The 16872-nt window shown below is 43.4% G+C and overlaps 1 protein-coding gene across 3 annotated transcripts in view; it reads right to left on the bottom strand.

The window, feature by feature from the left end:
- ARMH4 (armadillo like helical domain containing 4) overlaps positions 1 to 16872 on the bottom strand; it is a 219699-nt gene that overhangs the window by 135418 nt on the left and 67409 nt on the right. For 2 of the 3 annotated variants that reach the window (XM_040332893.1, XM_040332890.1), the window contains exons 3-4: positions 15560 to 15808; positions 12564 to 12752 (exon numbers count right to left, since the gene is read on the bottom strand). In XM_040332893.1, coding sequence (XP_040188827.1) covers positions 12564 to 12752; positions 15560 to 15808 — 438 coding nt within the window. The remainder of the gene's footprint in view (positions 1 to 12563; positions 12753 to 15559; positions 15809 to 16872) is intronic. The other variant, XM_040332891.1, reaches the window with a different exon arrangement.

Below are 16872 nucleotides of genomic sequence, written 5' to 3' on the forward strand. Positions count from 1 at the left end.
CATTTTGCTATAATAAATATCCCCCAAAAATATATAAAAAAACATTTTTTTTTCCTGTTTAGGCCGATACGTTTTCTTCTACATATTTTTCGTAAAAAAAAAAAAATCGCAATAAGCGTTTATTGATTGGTTTGCGCAAAGGTTATAGCGTTTACAAAATAGGGGGTATTTTTATGTCATTTTTATTATATTTTTTTTACTAGTAATGGCGGCGATCAGCGATTTTTTTTTATGGTATTGCGACATTATGGCGGACACTTCGGACACTTTTGACACATTTTTGGGACCATTGGCATTTTTATAGCGATCAGTGCATTGGATTACTATAAAAATGCCACTGGCAGTGAAGGGGTTAACACTAGGGGGCGGGGAAGGGGTTAAGTATGTCCTTGTGTGTTCTTACTGTGGGGGGGGGTGGCCTCACTAGGGGAAACACTGATCCTCGGTTCATACATTGTATGAACCGAAGATCAGCATTTCCCCTGCCGACAGGACCGGGAGCTGTGTTGTTTACACCCACAGCTCCCGGTCCCCGCTCTGTAACGAGCGATCGTGTGTGCCCGGCGGCGATGGCGCCCGCCGGGCACACGCACGGGAGTCGGGGGCGAGCGGGGGGCGCGCGCGCGCCCCTAGTGGCGGCTGGGAGAGAGGACGTTATACTACGTGCTCTCGCCCAGCCGAGCCAACTTGCCGACGTATAACGGCAGTGGGCGGTCGGCTAGTGGTTAACAGAATCCTGGCCAGCTTACCATGGCTGGAGGGGATCCCATCTTAAGCGGTCGAACAACAAAACGTCAAACAAAAATGCAAGGTGACACCACTCACTATTGGCACATGGAACTTATGCACGCTTCAAGACAACCCCTCAGTAGATCGACCAGAAAGAAGAACAGCCCTGGTCACCAAAGAGCTTGCAAGATTTAACATCTATATTACGGACCTATGTAAAACTAGCGTAGCCAATGAAAGTCAGCTCACAGAAAGAAGAGGCGTTTACACATTCTTCTGGTGTGGACGCAGCCATGACGAACTTCGTACATCTGGAGTTGGCTTTGCAGTTAATAATTATCTTGTTCGCAAACTTGCCAGTCTTCCTAGGGGCGTGAATGACCGATGGTGCATTTCCCACTACCAAGTCACACTGATCAGCGCCTACGCACCCACAATAACAAATCCGGAAATGAAGTAAAGGACAAGTTTTATGAAGCTCTCGATGCCCTACTCTCATCCGTGAAGCGCACCGATATGCCGATTCTACTTGGTGATTTAAACATGAGTGGGGCCTGATCACTCGGCCTGGGAATGGAGTCATTGGAAAAATGGAATTGGCAAATGTAACAGCCATGGCTTACTACTAGGGTTGTCCCGATACCGATACCAGTATCGGTACCGATACCGAGTATTAGCGGGAGTACTCGTACTCCCGCTAATACCCCCGATACTAAAATAGAATACTTCCCCCCCCCCCCGCCGCCGAAACCGCCGCCGCTGCCACGTTAATCACCGCGGCGGGGAACATTACAGACAGCGTTCGTTTGAACAGCTGTTTTCCCCGCCGCGCATAGACACTCCCCCTTGGACGGATCTGTCCAATCGCGAGCAAGGGGGAGTCACATAGACACTCCCCTTGCTCGCGATTGGACAGATCCGTCCAAGGGGGAGTGTCTATGCGCAGCGGGGAAAACAGCTGTTCAAACTAACGCTGTCTGTAATGTTCCCCGCCGCGGTGATAACAGTAGGTACGGGGACAATGGCTGCTGTACGGGGGACAATGGCTGCTGTACGGGGGACAATGGCTGCTGTACGGGGGGACAATGGCTGCTGTACGGGGGGACAATGGCTGCTGTACGGGGGGACAATGGCTGCTGTACGGGGGGCCAATGGCTGCTGTACGGGGGGACAATGGCTGCTGTACGGGGGGACAATGGCTGCTGTACGGGGGGACAATGGCTGCTGTACGGGGGGACAATGGCTGCTGTACGGGGGGACAATGGCTGCTGTACTGGGGGACAATGGCTGCTGTACTGGGGACAATGGCTGCTGTACTGGGGACAATGGCTGATGTACTGGGGACATGGCTGCTGTACTGGGGGACATGGCTGCTGTACTGGGGGACATGGCTGCTGTACTGGGGGACATGGCTGCTGTACTGGGGGACATGGCTGCTGTACTGGGGACATGGCTGCTAGACGGGGGACATGGCTGCTAGACGGGGGACATGGCTGCTAGACGGGGGACATGGCTGCTAGACGGGGGACATGGCTGCTATACAGGGGGACATGGCTGCATTTGAGGACACATTAAAAAAAAAGTATCGGTATTCGGTATCGGCGAGTACATAAAAAAAAAGTATCGGTACTTGTACTCAGTCCTAAAAAAGTGGTATCGGGACAACCCTACTTACTACTATTGAAGACATGTGCGGCTCATGATCTGATCATCACAATCCCATCTTCCGCCTGCCTACTTGCAAAAAGACGTCCTGGATGCACCCAAGCTCAAAGCACTGGCATCTCATTGATTATGTCATTGTGTGGAGGAAAAACAGACAGGAGAAAAAACAGACAGGATGTAAGAGTAACCAAGACCATGCCAAGTGCTGACTGCTGGACTGACTACAGACTCCAGACTCACCATCTCCAAATTCAGCCTTCACAACAAGCCAAAGACGTCCACAGGGAAAAAAAAAGCTGTGGTGAAAAACTGAGGAACGCTTTACAATGAAGGATAGATCAACCACAAGCCCCAATGCTTCTCTAATGACAAATTTTCCTTAAAAACAATCTATGCTGGACAAATACCTGGACTGCCTTATGGAAATATTTTTTTTATTCCAAAAATACTAGCTGCTCTGCGAGGTATAACAGTTTGAGTTATTCAACTAAAACAAGCGTGCAGATAATGAGTTGTGACTTCATTGTGGTTTCACTTGCTGGAGCAGTCATCTGAGATGGTCAGACAACTAGAACTTTCAGATGCGCCAAGAAATGGAAGACTACGTAGTTTGGTCAATAAAGTATTTCTTTATAAACCAAATTACAATATATGCCATGGCAAATAGCAAAAGGCAAATTACAAAGCAAAATTAGAAAGTACAATACCCATGTAATATTTACAAGTACATATTGTAAATTATTACATATTTTTGTGCAAACTGTACATACTGCATTTGTTAGCGCTGACACCGCATTACAGTCTGCGTATATGTTCTGATGCAGAGTATTGTTTGGGTCTGGCTACAAATGCAGTTAAGGTGGTTTGTAGCGCCATCTGCTGTACATGAAGCAGAAAACACTGCAGAGACTGGAGAAATTTGCAGTTTTCCATTTTTTCAGCAGAGATATGAAGATTGGTAAGAAAATACCTGGCAAATGCAGTAATAAAAACGATGATGGTACTGCAATTAGTCTCTATAAATGGAGGTTATAATAAAATCTCTCATACTCCGAAATGCTTGGGAAGCTGAAGTCAGGGCTGGACTGGGACAACAATTTGGCCCTGGACTTCATCCAGACTGGCCCACTTTGACAGGTCTCTCCCATGGCTGCCGAACAACACACACACACACACACACATATATATATATACACATATATATATATATATATATATATATATATATATATATATATATATATATATATATATATTTTACACACACACACATATTATATATATATATATATATATATATATATATATTACACACATACATATATATATACAGGGAGTGCAGAATTATTAGGCAAGTTGTATTTTGGAGGATTAATTTTATTATTGAACAACAACCATGTTCTCAATGAACCCAAAAAACTCATTAATATGAAAGCTGAATATTTTTGGAAGTAGTTTTTAGTTTGTTTTTAGTGTTAGCTATTTTAGGGGGATATCTGTGTGTGCAGGTGACTCTTACTGTGCATAATTATAAGGCAACTTAACAAAAAAAAAATATATACCCATTTCAATTATTTATTTTTACCAGTGAAACCAATATAACATCTCAACATTCACAAATATACATTTCTGACATTCAAAAACAAAACAAAAACAAATCAGTGACCAATATAGCCACCTTTCTTTGCAAGGACACTCAAAAGCCTGCCATCCATGGATTCTGTCAGTGTTTTGATCTGTTCACCATCAACATTGCGTGCAGCAGCAACCACAGCCTCCCAGACACTGTTCAGAGAGGTGTACTGTTTTCCCTCCTTGTAAATCTCACATTTGATGATGGACCACAGGTTCTCAATGGGGTTCAGATCAGGTGAACAAGGAGGCCATGTCATTAGTTTTTCTTCTTCTATACCCTTTCTTGCCAGCCACGCTGTGGAGTACTTGGACGCGTGTGATGAAGCATTGTCCTGCATGAAAATCATGTTTTTCTTGAAGGATGCAGACTTCTTCCTGTACCACTGCTTGAAGAAGGTGTCTTCCATAATCTGGCAGTAGGACTGGGAGTTGAGCTTGACTCCATCCTCAACCCGAAAAGGCCCCACAAGCTCATATTTGATGATACCAGCCCAAACCAGTACTCCACCTCCACCTTGCTGGCGTCTGAGTCGGACTGGAGCTCTCTGCCCTTTACCAATCCAGCCACGGGCCCATCCATCTGGCCCATCAAGACTCACTCTCATTTCATCAGTCCATAAAACCTTAGAAAAATCAGTCTTGAGATATTTCTTGGCCCAGTCTTGACGTTTCAGCTTGTGTGTCTTGTTCAGTGGTGGTCGTCTTTCAGCCTTTCTTACCTTGGCCATGTCTCTGAGTATTGCACACCTTGTGCTTTTGGGCACTCCAGTGATGTTGCAGCTCTGAAATATGACCAAACTGGTGGCAAGTGGCATCTTGGCAGCTGCACGCTTGGCTTTTCTCAGTTCATGGGCAGTTATTTTGCGCCTTGGTTTTTCCACACGCTTCTTGCGACCCTGTTGACTATTTTGAATGAAACGCTTGATTGTTGGATGATCACGCTTCAGAAGCTTTGCAATTTTAAGAGTGCTGCATCCCTCTGCAAGATATCTCACTATTTTTGACTTTTCTGAGCCTGTCAAGTCCTTCTTTTGACCCATTTTGCCTAATAATAAGGAAAGGAAGTTGCCTAATAATTCTGCACACCTGATATAGGGTGTTGATGTCATTAGACCACACACCTTCTCATTACAGAGATGCACATCACCTAATATGCTTAATTGGAAGTAGGCTTTCGAGCCTATACAGCTTGGAGTAAGACAACATGCATAAAGAGGATGATGTGGTCCAAATACTCATTTGCCTAATAATTCTGCACTCACTGTATATATATATATATATATATATATATATATATATATATATATATATATATATACACACACACACACACACACACACACACACACATGATCCTGCACACAGCTGCCACCCTGTAGCAGTAAAACTGATATAGGGTGGTCAGCAAGTGGTTAATATTTGTCAAATCTGCCGTTTTTAATAAACTATCCTGCCATGGAGGTGTTTTTCGGGCGCTTCTAGTACATACGACTGCCTGCTGCGGCAAAATCGTGCTGCGATTTTACGGTGGTCAAAAAAGTCCCTGTCCTGAATGCGAGGTGAGGGAGGTTTAACCTCTAACCGCAGAAGTTCCTAAACGATCCTAAAAGCCTATATGTACATGGACACACAGGGGCAGATCCACATACATCGGCGCAGGGCACAGCGTATGCAAGATACGCTACGCCGCTGTAACTTACTTTGCATTTGTTTGAATCCTCAATGAATTTGCGCCGTAAGTTACGGCGGCGTAGCGTATCTATCGCGGCGTAAGGGCGCGGAATTCAAATCCGACGGGTAGGGGGTGTGTTTCATTTAAATGAAGCGCGTCCCCACGCCGAACGAACAGCGCATGCGCCGTCCGTAAAAACTCCCAGGGTGCATTGCTCCAAATGACGTCGCAAGGACGTCATTGGTTTCGACGTGAACTTAAATTGCGTCCAGCCCCATTCACGGACGACTTACGCAAATGACGTAAAATTTTCAAAATTATACGCGGGAACGACGGCCATACTTAACATTGAGTACGCCACCATATAGCAGCTTTAACTATACGCCGGAAAAAGTCGAACGGAAACGACGTAAAAAAATGCGAGGGCCGGTCGTACATTCTTGGATCGTCGGAAATAGCCAATTTGCATACTCGACGCGGATTACGACGGGAACGCCACCTAGCGGACGTGTAAAAATTGCATCTTAGATCCGACGGCGTACGAAGACGTACGCCTGTCGGATCTAACCCAGATGCCGTCGTATCTTGTTTTGTGGATACCAAAACAAAGATACAACGCGCAAAATTTGAAATTATGCAGATATGTTTCACCATTGTCTCCATCAAGAAAATCACCCCAAAATGCCATGCAGGTGGGTGAACAGGCAGACAGGAAGTGGCTGTTGCAACAAAGGATGAAAAAGTTAAAGCAAGTATTTAAAAAAAAAAAGCAAATTATTCATGACAATTGACTGATCATCTGCGATATTTTAAAATTACAGCCACATAGCCAAGTTAGAAAGCTCTATCCTTCGATTAACCAATTTTTCTCTGGAAGATTTACCCCCTTCACGAACCAGGCCATTTTTTTTGCAATACTGCGTTACTCTGACAATCGCACAGTCGTGCGAAGCTGTGCCCAAATAAAATGTATGTCCTTTTTTTCCCCACAAATAGAGCTCTTTTGGTGGTATTCGATCACCTCTGAGGTTTTTATTTCTTGTGCTATAAACAAAAAAAACAACAATTTTGAAAAAAAAAAAATGGTTTTATTTTCTGCTATAATACATATCATGCCCCAGTCCCTAACTCCCTGCTGTTTAAGTTCTTAGTAGTAGCCACACAGGCTTTGTCTCACCGCACAGAGAACACACTCCCCAGACTATCCACACAGATCTGGTTCCAGGTTGGAGCATCTCCCTTAGCATGCTGGGAGTTTTTGTAGAGGCCCACCTAATTCAGTTGGGCTCATCAAGTCCTCCCAGCAGGACTTGCAGCACTCCCCCCTAGAGGTACAAACTGGCATAAAGCCTGAACCTAGGTCATATATATATATATATATATATATATATATATATATATATATATATATATATATATATATATATATACACACACACACACACACACACACACACACTGCATACTGGATGCAACCAGGGAATTTAACCCTGGTTAAAAAAAAATATAATAATAAATATAAATATATATATATATATTATATATAGATATAGGCCCAGATTCACAGACAGCGGCGCACATTTATGCCGCCGTAGCGTATCTCCTGCTATGCCGACGCAGCGCAGAGAGGCAAGCACTGAATTCACAAAGCCAGTGCTGCAAAAACTGCGCTGGGTTTCCTGGGCGCAAGTGGAAGTGGGCGTGAGCCATGCAAATGAGGCGTGACCCCATGCAAACGATGGGACGAGCGCCAGACAGATACGTATAACGAACGGCGCATGCGCCGTCCCGTGGAAGCATCCCAGTGCGCATGCTCAGAATCACGTCGGAACAACTCCCTAAGATACGCCGGATCACTGCCTACGGCGTGAAAGTAACCTACGCCTAGTCATATTCACGTCCTACGTAAACTACGTAAAATACGTTGGCTTGTGTTCCCTGGTGTAGCCCTTTGCAGGGATGCTGCCGAGTTACACCTTCTTTATGGGGCATAACTTTACGCTGGACGTATGACTTTACGCGCACTGCGTCGGGCGCACGTACGTTTGTGAATCGGCGTATCTCCCTCATTTGCATATGTGAATAGAAAATCAATGGGAGCGCCAAATGCGTCCAGCGTAAATATGCGCCCACTCTATGCCGGCGTAGGCAAGTTACGTCGGTCGGATGAAGCCTGCTTTTAGGCGTATCTTAGTTTATGGGCCCGGCACATAGATACGACGGCGCATATTTGCACTTACGCTGCGTATCTGGAGGTACGTCGGCGTAAGTGCTTTGTGAATCTGGCCCATTGTCTTTAATATTCACGTATACTGTTGTCAATTAATACATGCATGCATTGTAAGGTATGGTCTTAAGGATATATACTTGCAATGCTTACAGATTTTCACAGGACCTTAACTTAGTAGAAGTCTATAGGACTGCAGCGAAAACTAACATAAACCACAGATACACCCAAACTGTGGCTAAACCACAGTGCGCCAGTGTGAACCCGGTCTAAAAGCTAAGAAATATTTTTAAGTAAGCTGTGTGAATGGGAACACAAACATACAGTGCGGTTTTCTCAAATTTGACTGCAAAAGTGAAAATGTACTTTGAAGTTTAACTAAAAACTAGTTAAAATAATAATACCTACAAATCCAATTGTATTCATAAGTACAAGTATTTTAAGTACCTGAATAATGCTAGGCATTCAGTCATCCTCTATACGTCTGGTGCCCGATATACACCTATAGATGTACGGCCAGCTTAAAGCAACAATGTAATATATTGCAGCTTATCAAGCTTTCACAGGCCTGATCTCCAGGCAACCAGCTAATCTCACAGAAAACCAAACAACAATGTAAGGGAGGGACATTTTACTTATAAAGACATTATATATTGGCTAAATGTGTATTTTGTTCAAACCTTCATATCAGAAATAATAACACGTTATTCAATTTTTTTTACTCCAGGAGTATACGAGTTTGGGAATTCTAGAATAATGCTTACAGTGTTACTAAACCCAGTAATATGAAAATAGTTCATCTGCCCCCCCCCCCCCCCCCCCACAGCCTATAAATCTTCTTTTTACATTTTTAGGATGATCTGTATACCACGGTTACATTATAAACTGCAGAGTTTATCCAGTGCTGAGAGTTCAGGAAGGAGGAGATTTCCACTCCAGCCTGTATACACGCCCACACGTGTGATGTCAATATCATGTGACCTGGCTATCTCTGAGAAAAAGTATATGTTCTCTCCAGCATAAAAGACACAACTGAGCATGTGCAGGTCGGCTACCCTGCCTGTGTTGGCTGGCCTTCCCCAGATAGACAGTGCAGGAGGGAAGGATCTGTGCATACAGGATAAAACAGCCTTTTAACACAATGCAGAGGATTAACCCCTTAAGTTCCACAGTGACTATAACAAGCATGCTATGCTGCATATACAAACTGATTTTACGGTTGTGGGTTTAGTAACACTTTAAATAATTAGGTGCAGGCAAGGGGACACATGCATTGTCCAGCCTGTCAAAGTCTATACGAGGATGACAGCTGCTGTGGTTAGACAGAGATAGCATAATATGCACCCAGGGACAAACACCCTGAATGCAAGCCTATACTGCTGGCACTGGAGCGGGACAATACATCTGTGCCCTCCGCCCACACCCAAACACTGGAGCCTATAGACGGTAGTTCTGGGCCGATTCCTCGCCATACTCATGATCATTGAAACTCCACAAGGTGAGATCTTGCATGGAGCCCCAGACCGAGGGAGATTGACAGTTGTTCTGTGTTTCTTTCATTTGCCAATAATCGCAGCAATTGTTGTCTTTCTCTCACCAAGCTGTCTTGTAGCCCATGCCAGCCTTGTGTAGGTCTACAATGTTGTCCCTGACATCCTTGGACAGCTCTTTGGTATTGGCCATGGTGAAGAGATTGGAATCTGATTGATTGCTTCCGTGGACAGGTGTCTTTTATACAGGTAACAAGCTGAGATTAGGAGCACTCCCTCAGCTTGTTACATGTATAGAAGACACCTAGGAGCCAGAAATCTTGCCGATTGATAGGGGATCAAATACTTATTTCACGCATTAAAATGCAAATCAACTTAAAACTATTCTGAAATGCATTTTTCTCAATATTTTTGTTATTCTGTCTCTCGCTGTTAAAATAAACCTACCAATTAAAATGATAGACTGATCATGTCAGTGAGCAAATATACAAAATCAGCAGGGGATCAAAACGGGATTTTTTTCTACTCACCGTAAAATCCCTTTCTCCGAGTTCATTGACCTTAGGTTTATATCACCACCTTCAGGAGTAGAACTAGGCAGAAACAAAAAAACAAGCACAGCACCACCTAGGGGCAGTCCCTCCAGGTAGTAACCCCCCCCCCCACTCTGCTACCTGCAGCTCAGTTTGTTACAAAGCAGTACAAACACAAAACAGGAGGGGTGTGTGCTGTGTCCATCAATGAACGGGATTATACGGTGAGTAGAAAAAAAATCCAGTTTTTTCTTATGTTCATTGACAGACACAGCACTTCTATTCTTGACCTTAGGGACGTCCCAAAGCAGTGCCACAACGAGGGGTGGGAACACAGAAAAAAGTAAAAATAAATAAATAAATATAGGAGATAAAAAAAAAAAAAGGCAGCAGGGAGCCAGTTCATTCTCCTAAAACGAAGCTGCGGGTAGCAGAGTACTACCAGTAAGGACCGACCCAAGGCGGTGCTGTGCTTGTTTTTCTGTTTCTGCCTAGTCCTACTCCTGAAGGTTGTTATATAACCCGAAGGTCAAGAAAATAAGTGCTGTGTCAATCAATGAATGAAAGAGAAATACTATTTTTCCTCACTGTATAGCCAAAGCTGCATAAATTCTAGTATATATACACACACACACACACACACACACACACCATAGTTTGTGGAAATTGTACCTTTCGCACAAACCAATAAACACTGGGGCAGATTCACGTAGAGCTGCGTAAAATTGTGCGGGCGTAACGTATACGATTTACGTTACGCCTCCGCAACTTACACAGGCAAGTGCTGTATTTTCAAAGCACTTGCTCGTAAAGCCCGCCTAATTCAAATTTGGATCAGGGGGGCGCGTTTTATGCAAAACTACTGTGACCCGACGTGATTGACGTTTTTTCGGAACGGCGCATGCGCCCCGCCGGTGGAATTTCCCAGTGTACATTGCTCCAAAGTACGCCGCAAGGACGTCATTGGTTTCGACGTGAACGTAAATAACGTCCAGCCCCATTCACAGACGACTTGCGCAAACGACGTAACTTTTTCAAATTTCGACGCGGGAACGACGGCCATACTTAACATTGGCTGCGCCTCATATAGCAGGAGCAACTTTACGCCGGGAAAAGCCTAACGTAAACGTCGTAACTTTACTGCGTCGGCCGCGCGTACGTTCGGGAATTCGCGTATCTAGCTAATTTGCATACTCGACGCGGAATTCAACGGAAGCGCCACCTAGTGGTAAAAAAAATGCAGTTAAGATCCGACGGCGTAAGAGACTTGCGCCTGTCGGATCGAATGGATATCTATGCGCAACTGATTCTAAGAATCAGGCGCATAGATATGACGGCGCAACTCAGAGATACGACGGCGTATCTGGAAATACGACGGCGTATCTGGAGATACGCCGTCGTATCTCGGTTGTGAATCTGGGCCACTTTCTTTTTTTTACCAAAGACATGTAGCAGAATACATTTGGGCCTAAATTTGTAAAGAAATTCGATTTTTTTAAATGTTTATATTGGATATGTTTTATAACAGAAACCTTTTTTCGTTTATATCTCAATAAATAAAAAACCCTCTGATGATCAAATAGCACCAAAAAAAAGCTCTATTTGTGTGAAAAGAAATATAAAACTGTAATTTATGTACAGTGTTGCATGACTAATGACGATATACGTAGGCAGAGCTGCACGGCTGGGCAAAAGGACATACAGGTACGTCCCCTTTAAGAGCCCAGCCGGCGGCGCGTTCGTGACCCGGTCGCGGGACCCGTTCGCCGCCAGTGTCCCGCGATCGGGTCACAGAGCTGAAGAACGGGGAGAGGCAAGTGTAAACAGACCTTTCCACGTTCTTCCTAGTGAGTGTCACTGATCATCTGTTCCCTGTCATAGGGAACGACGATCAGTGATGTCACACGCCAAGCCACGCCCCCCACACAGTAAGAATCACTCACTAGGGCACACTAAACCACTTCAACGCCCCCTACAGGTTAACCCATTCTCTGGCAGTGTTATTTTAACAGTAATCGGTGCATTATTTATTTGGTCCCAAAATGGTGTCCCCAATAAATACGGTAGTTTATAAAACTATGGCCACACTGTTGTCATTTTGCTTGTGGGCATTGTGAAGCTCACAAGCACTTACTTCCTGGAAGTCTTGGATGGAGAGTGATAATTGGACAACGCACTGCATCCTGGGAAATTATGACACACATTTCCCAGGAGCAATAGAGGAAGATGATGTCAGAATCCTAGGTGGATCCAAAGGCAGATTTCGTGGGACCGCATAGCAACAGGCATTTCCAGATGAGTACAAATTTTTTTTTTTTTTTTTTTCTTTTTTAGGTCTAATGAGCACAATAATGAAAAAATATTTTTGGGATGGAAACTCCACTTTAAGCTGTCTTGTCATAAAGATCAGGGAACATTTAACCCTTCCTGTTGCTCTCGACCCAAAACAACCAATCCGCAAGGAAGTTGCACTGCTAAAAAATGCTACCCAAATGGAAATGCCTCATTTTTGAAAAATCTCTCCAACAGTTATGATCAACAGTTATGTATCACAAAAAATGTTAGGGTTCTACAAATAATAAATAAAATGTGTATATTCCAATTTCTCTTACCATCCGATTCCAGTCTATCTGACCCAAAGGCTGGTGTTGCTGTGATTCTTCTTGCTGGGGGAGCCATCATACTGGCTTGGGGGACAGATGTGGCCGCTGTAACAGTGGAGGATTCAGTCTCTGCTGGTGCTTTAAGTACAACTGAAGATACTGAACCAGCCAAATCATCTTCGTCCTTAGCGAGTGAACCTAAATTAATGACATACGACTGAGTTAATTAGTGTCCATTTAAGTAGCTAACTAGGTCAATCCTGAACAATACATAATATTAATAGTGTCTTGAAAAAGTATTCATACCCCTTGAAATGTTCCACATTTTGTCATGTTACAAGCAAAAACGTAAAATGTATTTTATTGACCTTTTATGTGATAAATCAACACAAAGTGGCACATAATTGTGAAGTGGAAGGAAAATGATAAATGGTTTTCGAATTGTTTTACAAATAAATATGTAAAAAGTGTGGCGTGCATTTGTATTCAGCCCCCCTTGAGTCAATACTTTGTAGAATCACCTTTCTGTGCAATTACAGCGGCAAGTCTTTTTGGGGATGTCTCTACCAGCTTTGCACTTCTAGGGTGATATTTTGGCCCATTCTTCTTCTGCAAAATAGCTCAAGCTCTGTCAGATTGGATGAAGAGCGTCTGTGAACAGCAATTTTCAAGTCTTGCCACAGATTCTCAATTGGATTTAGGTCTGGACTTTGACTGGGCCATTCTAACACAGGGTTTGACAAATTTGCTTGGAATCTAGGAGCCAGCTAAAAAAGTTAGGAGCCAGAAAACGCGCCCCTTCCCGGCGAGCTCGCGGGCAGAAGCGAACACATACGTGAGCAGCGCCCGCATATGTAAACGGTATCAAACCACACATGTGAGGTATCGCTGCGATCGTTAGAGCGAGAGCAAAAATTCTAGCCCTAGACCTCCTCTAACTCAAAACATGCAACCTGTATATTTTTTTAAACGTCGCCTATGGAGATTTTAAAGGGTAAAAGTTTGTTGGCATTCCACGAGCGGACGCAATTTGGAAGCGTGACATGTTGGGTATCAATTTACTCGGCGTAACATTATCTTTCACAATATAAAAAAAAAAAATTGGGATAACTTTACTGTTGTCTTATTTTTTAAATTAAAAAAAGTGTAATTTTTTTCCCAAAAAAGTGCGCTTGTAAGACCGCTGCGCAAATACGGCGTGAAAGAAAGTATTGCAACAATCGCCATTTTGTTCTCTAGGGTGTTAGAATAAAAAATATATATAATGTTTGGGGGTTCTAATTAGAGGGCAGAAGATGGCAGTGAAAATAGTGAAAAATGACATATTAGAATTGCTGTTTAACTTGTAATGCCAACGGCAACCACCAGATGGCGCCAGCTGACAGAATGAAGAGCTTGGGACTTCACAAGGCCGCAAAGCCGCGGCCTCGATTACCGGCCGTCACGGGCCCGTTTTCAGATGATGGAGTGAACACTGTTTCGTGAGATGTTCAAAGCTTGGAATATATTTTATAACCTAACCCTGCTTTAAAGTTCTCCACACCTGTATCACTGGCCTTCATGATGCTGTTTGTTCACAAAGGTTCTCTAACAAACCTCTGAGGGCTTCACAGAACAGCTGTATTTATACAGAGATTAATTTACACACAGGTGGACTCTATTTACTAATTAGGTGACTTCTGAAGGCAATCGGTTCCACTAGATTTTAGTTAAGGGTATCAGCAAAAATGGGTCCGAATATAAATGCAAGCCACACTTTTCAGATATTTATATGTAAAAAAAAAAATGAAAACCATTTATCATTTTCCTTCACAATTATGTGCCACTTTGTGCTGGTCTATCATATAAAATACATTCAAGTTTTTGGTTGTAATATGACAAAATGTGAGGCACTGTATGCAATACATATGTTATAATAGCAAATGTAATATGTAGTAGGCACACTTACCTGTATGTGTGCTTGGACAATGTTGTGTGCCCAGAACAATCAGACAGCCAGAATAGAAGAGTTGCCCACTGGTTTACACAGAGTGAGAGTGGGGATCTCCCACCCGGTGTGGCTGCAGTGTCACTCCTGCCTTCTGGACCCGGCTCCTATGATGGATGTCACACGTCCCGGCATGGGACCAGTGTGACATTAATCATACTAGCTGGGTCCAGGAGGTGGGAATTTGTATGTCACTCGGCCGTGTCGGGTAAGCGGGAGATTGATCCCCGCTCTGTGTAAACCCTTGGGGCCAATAATTCTCATTATGAATGCTGAGACCCGGGTCTTTTGGGGGGCCCACTCAGGGCTATTGTCCCAGTCAGCCCCCCCCCCACTTCACTGAATGTATCTCTTTCGTCTATTCGCAGACACAAAACACAGGGGCGGGATTCACAGTGACTGATCACCGTGATAGCCAATCAGAGGCTATCACATCGATCAGGTGACCTGGATACTGACACTCTGGGTCCCAATCATTAAAATGAGGCCTGGGGCTCTCTGTGACCACAAAGGGAGATTTACAAACATGCGGTCCCACGGAAAACAAGCCCAGTCCAGTGGGGCCACGTATTTGTGTTACGTCAGCGTCAAGGGGTTAATGCATTCTATGCATCAAGATAAAAAAAAAATGTAGCAGCTCCCCTCAGCCCCCTTAATACTTACCTGAAACCCATCTTCCTCCAAAGATGTGCACGAGAGACTTCGCTGTACAGGAATTCTCCCTCCTCATTGGCCGAGACAGTAGTGGGGGACAATGAGCCAACAAAGAGAGAGCTGCTTGCTGTAGGGGCACTCGACAGGAGGGAGGGGTCAGGAGCACTGGCGAGGGAACTGAGGAGAGAAGGATCGGGACTGCTCTGTGCAAAACCAATTGCAGGTAAGTATAACATGTCATATTTAAGCAAAAAATGAATATGCTTTGCAGGACAACACAACCTAAACCTGTCTACAATAAAAGAAATACATAAAACCGGAAGAGCCAGAAGATAGATGGACAGGTGAATAGAATAAACATTACCATTGAGTGTACTTTGAGTGCTTGGCATTTCAATGGGTAAGGCCTGAGTCGTAGTGGGAGAAGCGGTAGCAGACTCATTGCGGGGTATCACCACCTGTGGAGCTGTACTCTCCTTCGCCGTCTCTTCTGCTTTATCAATCATGCCAGGCTCCCTGATGGTTTCTTGACTTGAAACATCCATAGTGATAGCAGGTGCCACGGTGACATTTGTGTTCTCACTTATGTCCATGTTTGGCTGCTTGACATCTGCTGAACAAAACAACATGAACCACTGACTGCAGCAAACAAAAATGAATAAAAAAAACTGTTTTTGAGGCATATTGAATTTCCAGTAGAAACTTTTAGTCATTTAATTGCCCTATATTGACTAACGTGAAGTTTGATTATTTGCTACAGGCTACAGCACTTCATCACTGCTCTTTGCATTGCATGGTTAGATAAGTTATTCTATATAAAGACCTACAGCAGGCATCGGCATCCTTTAAAGCAGTATTAAACCCATAACCAAAAATTATATTGCAGCTTTTACCGAGTGCATTCCAATGAGTAATAAATATAGAAGAACAAAAGGTTAAACCTGAGTGGCTGAACCAAAATTAAACATGTCAAATGAAGGACAAAAAAATGGCATTTAAAAATTAAAAAGCAGAGGGGTCATTGTCAGCATTCCAACAATACAAGGTATTGAAGACTATGATGACTCGCATGTGTGGCGCGAACACGACTTACATACGTGTTCACTTCTGCGCACAATGAATGGGGGTGCTTTAAATATTTTCAAAAAGACCCCAAATCTTTTCTTTAGAAAGGTGAGTAGAATCCGCGCTACGGATCTGACTTTTTCAAGTACTGCAGACTCCTAAAGTAGTGCTAGAAACAATTTGTTTGTGTTTAAGTGGCAGCCCCTACGTGAAATTCCACCTAGATGGAATATGAAAGTGAATGGGGGTGAGGTAGTAGGTGTTGGCGCCTCTTATTGAAGAATAAAAAAATATATATAATTGGATATACAAATGAAATAAATAAATACTAATATAGTGCTGGAACCAATATAGAACTGTGACTTGGTCCACTTGTGACCCAAAGTGATATGATACCAGATACTAAAATAAACTATATTATATAAAATTCATAAACAAATAAGTAGTGTAAAAAAGTCTGTAATATTTAAATGGCAAATAATTAAAGTGCTCAGTGCCGTGGATATCTTAAATAATATCTGATGCTGATTTAAACAGTCCATGCAATAAAAGTGCTTTGTGGTTCTTATGATTTATACAGTTGAAGGTGTTCACTCAGTGCTCCCTTTTCTC

The sequence above is a fragment of the Rana temporaria genome, chromosome 13 (assembly GCF_905171775.1).
Source record: "Rana temporaria chromosome 13, aRanTem1.1, whole genome shotgun sequence".
Lineage (NCBI taxonomy): Eukaryota > Metazoa > Chordata > Amphibia > Anura > Ranidae > Rana > Rana temporaria.